Source organism: Staurois parvus, unplaced genomic scaffold (assembly GCF_062004578.1).
Source record: "Staurois parvus isolate SC_StPar_1 unplaced genomic scaffold, SC_StPar_1.0 ptg000541l, whole genome shotgun sequence".
Taxonomy (NCBI): Eukaryota; Metazoa; Chordata; class Amphibia; order Anura; family Ranidae; genus Staurois; species Staurois parvus.
In genome coordinates, this window is record NW_028318337.1 from 1,601,149 (window position 1) to 1,610,926 (window position 9,778).

At 40.1% G+C, this 9,778-nt stretch overlaps 1 protein-coding gene across 3 annotated transcripts in view; it reads left to right on the top strand.

Moving 5' to 3' along the window:
• The window catches only part of DOT1L (DOT1 like histone lysine methyltransferase), a 217,651-nt gene extending 208,366 nt beyond the window's left edge, over nucleotides 1-9,285 (top strand). For all 3 annotated transcript variants that reach the window (XM_089690752.1, XM_089690754.1, XM_089690753.1), the window contains one exon: nucleotides 3,688-9,285. In XM_089690752.1, coding sequence (XP_089546878.1) covers nucleotides 3,688-3,695 — 8 coding nt within the window. In that variant the 3' untranslated portion in view covers nucleotides 3,696-9,285. The remainder of the gene's footprint in view (nucleotides 1-3,687) is intronic.
• The last annotated feature ends 493 nt before the right edge of the window (nucleotides 9,286-9,778 follow it).

Sequence of the window (9,778 nt, forward strand, 5' to 3'; positions counted from 1 at the left end):
GTGAGTCGGCCCCCATATAGCTGCACCTCTAGCCAGCATGCCTGTTTGCTAAGGTCCTAGGAGAGTGGATGCCTTTTTCTTTGCAAGCCTGCAATTGCTTAGTGCAGGGGTGTGCAACTGTGGCCCTCCAGCTGTTGGTGAACTACAAGTCCCATCATGCCTCTGCCTTTGGGAGGCATGCTTGTAACTGTCAGTTTTGCAATGCCTCATGGGACTTGTAATTCTACAACAGCTGGAGGGCCACAGTTGCCCACCCCTGGCTTAGTGGAATATTTTTCCACGATGGCTTCTAATCAAGGGTGTTTTTTTTTTTTTTTTGGCTACCCCGCTGCTTGAGATGGTCTCTAGATAGTAGCTATCCAATTCAACCACTCCTTACCAACAGCTTTGGAGGCCATACCTTAGAGACTTTCAGTCAGTGGGTTCTGCAGTATGGTGCTTTCCAGGTCCAGATCCATGGCACAGCCCCAGGTATAACCTAGTTCTCATTTAGTAAGACTGTTCACTGTGAAGGAGCTAGCTTCCTGTTTGCACATGGGATGTCTGTTCAATTTTCCCACCACAGCCACTAGTTTTACCATGGTACAGGGTTGAGCCCAAAGGACTGAGCATAGATGTCATCCTTTAGGTATGTGTGTTTGTGCTCTGCACTCTTTCCTGCTATTCAAGCATGAAGAAAGCACCATGCTGCTCCTGCTCCTGCTTCTGAAACACCATGTGAATCTCCTGCGTGATTCTGTTTCTTGCCTACAGTGACTTAGTCGCCTCCAGCTGCCTGAAACCCTAATCAGAACCACCTGCCAAGGTTTGACAGTAATTGAGGCCTTGTCTCACTTTAGGTGCATTGCCGCTGTGCTGGCGCAAAATGTTTTCAATTAGATACATAGGACAGTCTTGCTGCCACGGATGACCTCAGCCCATACTCCCCTAGTGGTTCTGAGGACATTTTAACCTTCATCTACAAAAAGGAACAGACGCCTGTAATCCTGAACCTTGGTCCCCTGTTATAGGGATGGCATCATTGGAGTGTTGGTTCCATCTGGAGCAGCCAAGGCCCCTCCATTGTCTAAAAGAACCTCCATGTCAACTGTGGACTTCTATCTGTGTTCAACTACTTGTGCACTCTGATTGCAGAGGTTCTATACGCCCCGTAGAGTCTCTGTGACTACCCTAAGCTTTTAAATCCAGCCAGGGCTGGGGCCCATGTTATGACTTCTGATTCACGTCCCAACAGTCTCTCTCTAAAGAGGCTGTTTTTGAGGCACCGCAGGCTCCTGCAATTGACTCAGGTTGAAACTTTATTGATGCAGTGTGCATTACTCTGCGTCTGGTGAATGAGCCTGCTGTTGCAAGCCTCGATTCTTTAGGGCTCCTACAACTGTAAGCATCTTTGCGCTTCACCTGCTGATTGAGTCATTTCTCTGTGTAGACTAGGAACAATGTGAAGGGTATACAAGAATGGCAACCACCCCAATGTCTAACTAGGTTTTCTGGTTGCAGATGGTAGGCCATTGCACAGTAGAAATAGAACATTTCCCAGCACAGTTACCAGCTAGCCTGCAAAACAAACAAAAAAAAAAAGCGCATTGCACACATTTGCAAATATATGCGGAAGCTGCACTGCCTCACCTAACTCAAATTTAAGGTATGTCTGGAGGGAGCCCATTCCTCCTTAAAGGCACATAAACAAATATGAGAAGCCCAGCAAGTGAACAATGGCTGTAGGCATCCAGTGTGTCCCCACACATAATCCTAAGGGGTTCCCTCCCCTGGTCTGGGAGTGTTCCCCCTTGGAGAGAGAAGTTGTAAATTGGCAGTCTGTTCCCACCATGGATGCACAAGTTAATCCACCTCAACAGGAATACCACTAAATGGGTTGAAGATGTGCTCACCTTTCAGGATTTCAGACTTCCTTCTTAAATCCCAGTTTAAATTGACTAGTGTGACCCTTCTTCCTATGTTGGTGGTAACTTTAATCAGTTAAACAATGTCAGAAGGAGTTGTTTCCTTCAAAAGGTATTCTTCCATTGCTGGGTTACTTTCTCATTTGATACAGAAGCTGAAACAAATGTCTGGAGCATTGTGCTTTAGTTGTGATAGTTTGTTAGACTTCTAATCTTGTGACTTGCATGCAGCTTATGTTCATACAGATGTACAGAACACTTTGTCTAAACAGTTGGGATGCTGATCCTGTGTCCAAGGAGTATCTGACCCAAGGGTTGGGATGTGTAGGACAGGTTCCAGCCTTTGTGTTTTTGGCTGATCCTATGTTTGTTCTGAAACATACTAGGTTGAAGAGGGGTTATAAGGGGGTGGCTTACAATGTTTGTTTGCTGATGTCCCAACTTTCTGGAGGCGGCAATATAACCTGTTTCTAAGTTACTGTTTTCCTCAATGAACTGCTGTGTTCCTCAGTGAACTCCAAGAAAAGATTTTACAGTAAGTACAGAAATTGTGTGTGTTTGCCATACTATTTTTCAGGGTAAGTATACTTGCACAGAATGTTGTCCTGCCCTGGTTGTTCATTGAGGCAGAATCTGAAGGTGATATCACATAACCAGGATAAATTCTATACAGATATATAAAATATTTAATCCAGTTATGTTTTCGTTCAAACATTACATATAGCTAGCAAACCTTGAAAAAGTAATCATACCCCTTGAAATTTTCCACATTTTGTCATGTTACAACCAAAAACGTAAATGTATTTTATTGGGATTTTATGTGATAGACCAAGACAAAGTGGCAGATAATAGTTAAGTGGAAGGAAAATGATCAATGCTTTTCAAAATTTTGTACAAATAAATATCTGAAAAGTGTGGCATACGTTTGTATTCAGCCCCCTTTACTCTAATACCGATAACTAAAATCTAGTGGAACCAATTGCCTTCAGGAGTCACCTAATTAACCTGTGTGTAGTTTAATATCAGTATAAATACAGCTGTTCAGAGAAGCCCTCAGAGGTTTGTTAGAGAAGATTAGTGAACAGCATCATGAAGGCCAAGGAACACACCAGACAGATCAGGGTAAAGTTGTGGAGAAGTTTAACAGCTTCCCGACTGCCCTACAGTAGAAGTATTGCTACAGGGTGGCCGGGCTGCACAAAGTCACATATATACATATATGTGATTTTGCATTCCCGGGTACTGGGCGCATGCTGCCCTACCCGTGCCACTGTTGGCGGCTACAGATGACGATCACCGGGTGCCGGCTGGCGATTCTCCGCTGGCACCCAGGCGATCGCCTAGCATCACTGACCAGGGAGAAACCTGTGTGTAAACACAGGTCTCTCTCCTGCCAGCAGTAACATCCTGCTGTGTATTTCTCTGCACGACAGAGAAATACACAGCAGTATGTTTCCCTAGTAAAACACACAGCACACAGTTACCCCTTTGATCGCCCATTTCACATGGACATGGAAAATTTCAAGGGGTATGAATAATTTTTCAAGGCACTGTATATTACTTATCCACTGTGGAAAAGAATGAGGTTGCCAACCTTATGCAACAGGAGCATAGATTCAAATGTCCTGTTATGTCCTCCCTTGTACCCATCATTTTGTATCTGTGTGTGGGGTTTTTTTTTTTTTTTGCTGGGGGGTGAGATGTGGTTGAATGCAGTTATGTGCATGGGAAATAAAATGCAGTTACGCAAGACAGTGTACTAACCCCCTTCTCTTCTCTGCAGGTATTTAATTATCTACCTCACTTGAATTCACCTATGCAAAGACAGACCTGCTATATTATTCTAATTTTTTTCTAATTTTTTAATGTGTACTTTTTTTTTGTTTTGTCCACCTTCCATCACAAAAAAGGTGCTCAACACAAGTTGAGGGCAACTTTACCCTCAATTCTTCCTTTTGTAGCTACCACTGGTTCAAGCTAAAATCACTTCATCTTTTTACCAATTTCTGCGCTAGGACACACCTACCCATATTCCACTGTGAATGAGATCCTTGCAACAAGATCGGGAAAAACAACTGTACACTTATTTATATTAGAAGTTTGTAATTTTTTTGTATTTTTTTTTTTTTTTTGTAAGTTTGGGTTTTTTTAAATTTTGTGGAGGACGTAGCTCAACAGATGAGCAGAAAATTGGACTGGCACTTGGATTTGAGATTCACATGAGGGATATGACAGGATTTCTGTCATTATGCCTCAATGCAGATTCAACTGGTGCTATGCGTACAAGATTGTGCCTCAGTCAATTGGTGCTGTTAAGTTGCGGTGCTTTTTGAACAGTACACACTGGAACGTTTGGATCCATTGTGTCGGTGAAATGTGTGCTTAATTTATTGATGACTTCTGTACCTATGTTACCAAAGTACATTTTCCTCCGTTTCTAGTAAGACAGATGTCTGTCTGCTCAGAGAATTGAACGCTCCTCCCTATTTTTGTTGTTGGTCTCCGTCTCCCCAATTTCCCAGATGATATGGCAGCTATATGTGTGTGAATGAAGGAGTAGGAATGGTTTAACTACAGGTTATTAAGGCACAGTAACTGTTGGGCCTAGAGTTGTTTGTAGATGTAAAAATGGTTATGTAAGTTATGAATTTAAAGACTGATTTTGTTTTTCAAATACTTGATTTTCTTTTAAGCATAATTTAAGCTAAATTGCATACATATGCTTATATTGTAAATGTGTGTATATTACATTTGTGTATAGGTACATATTTATATGTATATAGATATTAACATATATCAAAGTATGGTTATGCTGTCTTGCATCTGAAACATCTCATTACAACTTATATCGGGGCCAAACGTGTACAATCTCTCTTTAGAACAAGGTCTTGTAATTCACATAACTGAAAACTGTAGTTGAGCTTGACTTTGAAGTCCCTTTTTTAATTATGATGAATTGAAATATATACTTGTACAATTTTCGCTGTCTTCAGGCTATAATGCAGACCCCATGAACCTGGGACATGTATATTTAATAGGCTATAACTTATTTTGGAAAACCTTTTCCTGTTCCATTTCCATTTTAATTTCTTTTGAAAGTATTTTTTTTTTCCACCAGGTTTAATATCTGACAGCTCGTTCATTATTTTCTTTTTTGGTCACCATCTGATTTAAAGGGTACATGCACTTTAAGATCAAGTGCCCTTATCCTCTGTCTTAACCTAAACCTCATCCTCCCTCTCCAAAGATGCATATTTTCCTTCATCCGATGACTGTGCTTTGGTATTTGTTTACATCCAGAGCTATAAATCTTGCTCTCCTAATTGAGCCTGTTCAGTGCAGCCCAATAGACACTTAGAGCTGTGTTCTGTAATGTGCTAGTGCAGCCAGAAGAGTGAGACTTGCAGGGCTGGATGTAAAACACCCTAGGCCGTGTCTTTGAGGTTCCAAGTAAGTATGCATCTGTGGAGGGAGAGGGTTGGTTAGGCTAGGTCAGTGGAAAGGCGCTAAAAGGATACACACGGTTTGATTTTAAGTGCACTTGTCCTTTAAAGGATTTCTTTCACCACTATTGGGGGAACATTTAGCATTTCACGTTTACATGGTCTAGCAATGTCTTATATCTGTGTTCATTAGTATTTTTTATGTAACTCTTAATGTCTGTAAATTGGTTATTCCCTAAACACACAATCCTAATCTTACCTTGTGAACGCTGGTCTGAGAAGCAGCAGGTTTAACTAGCCTTTACAAATCATTTAGCAAGCACCAAACCGCTTTGTTGAAGCCCTTGTCACCATAATGTGGTTTGTTTTTTTTTCTTTCCCGTAGGCTCCCTGTAAAAAAAAAAAAGCATATTTACCTCTCCAGTACTATGTTGAAGGAGTAAACTATGAGTCTTTGCACCTTTCCAGGGGTGTCAGATGCCTGAACTGTTTTCACACCAGCCCTTACATTAATAGTTTGTCCTGTAGTGACACAGGCTGGTTAATGGAACCACAGGGGACTTAGGCATCTGACATACTTCTGCAAACACTCTTCAGTAGCTGTAGGGTCCCTTCACATGGGTCGATTTAGTTGCATGCCCCGTGCAGGGCCTTCTTTTACCTGAACAGGGATGTATTGGTGTTGCATCCTATTGTCTATTGCGATATGCAGCTGAATGGACACAGATGCTTTGTACATGTCATATTGGAACACAGCAGCTGTGTGATCCAATAGACAGCAATGGGATGCTGGCACAGGGATGCATGCAACACCTTTGCATCACCATGCCAGTAAAAGAAAGCCCTGCATGGGGCATGCAACTAGTCGCTTTATGTAACCAGGTCCTTTCCAATATGGTCCCGGAGAGGTAAGTTTTAATGAGTATATGCAGGAGTTAAAAAGGAGAGAATGCAGCTCAGTGGCAACACTGAAAAAATGAACCTAAAGTGAAAGAATATGAAGACTGCCATTGCTGGCCTCTTTGAAAATCTTGCTGTCAAGCTGATCTGCCCAACTTTATTACTTTTGGAGGCACGGACCTTAAAAATTAATGCAGTTCAAAAGCACTGACTTTTTTAATCTGTGTGTTAGTTTTAAGTCGGTGACTCTTAGGGCTTGTCCACACTTGCTTTTAGGCTTTGAAGAGAGATCTGCATTTGGATCGTTCTTCAAAAAGCACTTGAAAGGTGATTAGAAGGTGTTGTATCACCTCCTCACTTCCTGCCTTAAACCCCATACTAGCACATGCATTGCATGCGGTTCATTACCTTGAAATGAACCTGGCTATATTTCCTGTCGTGGCTGTGTAGCAAAGCTTCTTGGCCACGGCATGTGTACGCTCCCAGTTGCTGTCTTTGCAGCTAAAGGGAGTAGTAGTTGGGAGGCAGTAAAAGCATGGCTCAACTGCAATTTAAATACAACCAGACAACTAGAATTGGTGAAGGAGATGAGCAATGTGGGTTTTTGTATATTTTTTTTTTTTGCACAGGTGTTTTAAGGCTTTTAATGTGTTCCGGTATCACGCACGGTATTACACTATGCATGTGTTGGTGCATTGTCACACCATTAAGTTTGAATGGCAATCTAACACACACCAAGGTAAGGCACTTCTGTGTGTTGCGTTCCTGAAAAGGTCAGGTGCGATATGAGCTGTGGTGTAACATTGGTACATCTACATACCACAGAGATGTGATTCTGGCCTTATTGAATGCTGGTTGTAGATTTAAAAAGGTTTTAGCAAGCTTCCACATTGCTTCTAGTCAGTGAATAAGAGTTTCTACAGGCTGGCATTTGCATCCTAGGATTAAACAAATTATTTTGTGTTTAGAGCATAAAGGTCTTGTCTCCATATGCTTCCCTTTGTTCTTTCCTACACAATTTCCCTTCAGGGCTGCTGTTTGGGACTTAAAGCAATATTGCCCTGATTTTTTCAGATATTTATTTATAAACTGGAGTTGCCAAAAAGGGCAAAAGCCAGCTTATAAAGTTTATTTAGGTTCTCTCCTTTCATTACATTTTGCTTTGCTGTTTACTACAAACCTGCTGCTTGGTTTTACTTAATTTATGTCTTCAGGTTTTTGTTTTGTTGTGGTATCATGCCCTTTACATGATTGGTATTAATTCAGCGCCTAAAGTCATATTTACAAGACTAACGCAACAAACCTTTTCCTCTTCATATTTTTAAGTGAATGCGACAGTTTTTAATGTTTCATTTCTCAGCACAGCTTAGACATTTTAAATGTTTGCATGTTGATCATGCAGCCTCTGGTAGAGAGATGTATCAGAATGAATTTTAATATTAAACAAGATTGTTCTCATCTTGGAAGGTGCTTCTTCCTACATGAAAGTGTTTTTTGACAGGCAACATTTCCTATAGTATTTTATCTAATAGGATGGTGCTTTAAAGTGTATGCCTGTAAATGAACTTTCATTTTGCTCCTTCAGTATACTTGCTGCCACACATTACAGATAAGTATTTGTAGGAATGAAAATTTTATTAACATCTATGAAGTTGGTTCTCCGTGACCCTGTAGAATCTTTCATCAGCCCGTTGCATTTGCATCCCGGAAGAGATAGACTTGCAGTGGAAGTATTACCGTCCAACAATTGTGAAAATCCTAACATGCCAGTGCTGGAGATTCATGTTGCATATGCCTGGTCTAATCTATGAGGTTTACATGTGTGTATATATCAAACTAGGCTGTAAACACAAGCAGGAACAGTTAAAGAGAAATCTCTGTTCAGATTTAGCAAGCTGGCTAGGTACAGGAATTTTTAATGTTTGAGCTTGTTCAGTAAGGGAGCACAAAGACGAGTTAAATGCAAAGAACTGTAATCCATAGGAAGCAGTCAGAAATCAACTATTGGCCTATGTGTTTATAAAATTCTGGCTGCTGTGTGTGACTGCAGTTTGCATAATGCATTTGCTGTTTGTACTACCACTGATTTAAGCATGCATTTATTTATCTTATACACACCATGTCCTTTTCTCAAAATTTAGGTGGTATAAAGCACACTACCACACAAATACTCCCATGTGGAGTGCGATAACCGTTTATTCCACTGTGTAACTGCATCCTTTTTCTCATACACAACTCATTTCCCTCCAGTTTACATGTTCATTAATGAGACTAAGGAAGTCTCATTTATTACAATATGGCAATACAGGAAGTGAACCTAGATTTTCATTAGATACCTTATCACGTGCAAGGCACTTCGGCCATCCAAAGTATTTTAAAATGAGCATTCGTTTACAATTTAATAAATTGGGTCCATTGCCACTTCACACTTTATATCAGACACTCAGGCTTAATAATTTTTTATACAGGTGAAAGTTCCTCCCAAAATATAAAAAAAATGCACTGCTAGATTTTTTGCTGTGCAGTTGCAGTCATATGGAGGGAGCATATTCCAGCTGGGATCAGCCATGGAAATCACCTGTACAAGAACTGTTTTTGAGAAATGGAGAAAAAAAAAACATGCATATAAAAGGAGGAAAAATAACGCTTTACTCTGCAAAATTAAAAAAAGATCTTTCATAACACAAGATTACAAAGTTTGTTTCCTTGCACAAGACCAGGGAGATGGCTTTGATTTTTTTTTTCAATGAACATATTGAGCATACGGGTTCAACCTTCATAAGCTATCGGCTAGCCAGATTTCTGCATTCCAAAGCTCACTGTGTTAAGAGAGTATAGCTGTGTTACTGGCCTTAATAACCTGCTCAAAATGACATTCTGAAACTGTTTAACAATGAGTGTGTGGATTGAATAATATAAATCTCTATATAAATATATAAATATGGGTGCTTGGCAGTTTGTATAATAGAACTCAATTTGGTCTATTTTTCGTCTTGCCTTAGGAGGACATTAGAATAAAACAGATGTTTGTAAAAACACTCTTCAAATTCTTTCTTGCATAGTAATTATTTTGATACTTGCCCTTATGCCTTGTAAAATGTTTCCATCTTCTATCAACACTGTTTTACCTTCATTTTTGTGGATCGTTGCTTTCAACACTTTGAAAAGTGATATTAAAAGTTTAAAAAAAAAAAAAAAGCTTTAGTAAATGTCTTGTTTTTGTTTTTATACTTGTTTGACCTTGATTTTATACTAGCAAGAAAAATTGAAAAAAAATCTGTGCATAGGCCAGGGCAGTTGAGCATTTTTAAATACAGTGGCTTTCTTGGGACCCTTTTACTCTTATACTGCACATTACTGCATGCACACATGCATGTATGCATTCTTTCAACAGTTTCCCCATCCCCCCTGTTGTCTTACAAGATGTCATATGTAGCATTGGATGTTCCAACACTCAGAACTCTTAAAAAGGAGATCCCCTTTGTGCATTGATCTTGCGTTTCATGTAAACCAGCAGAAACTTCTCGTTTT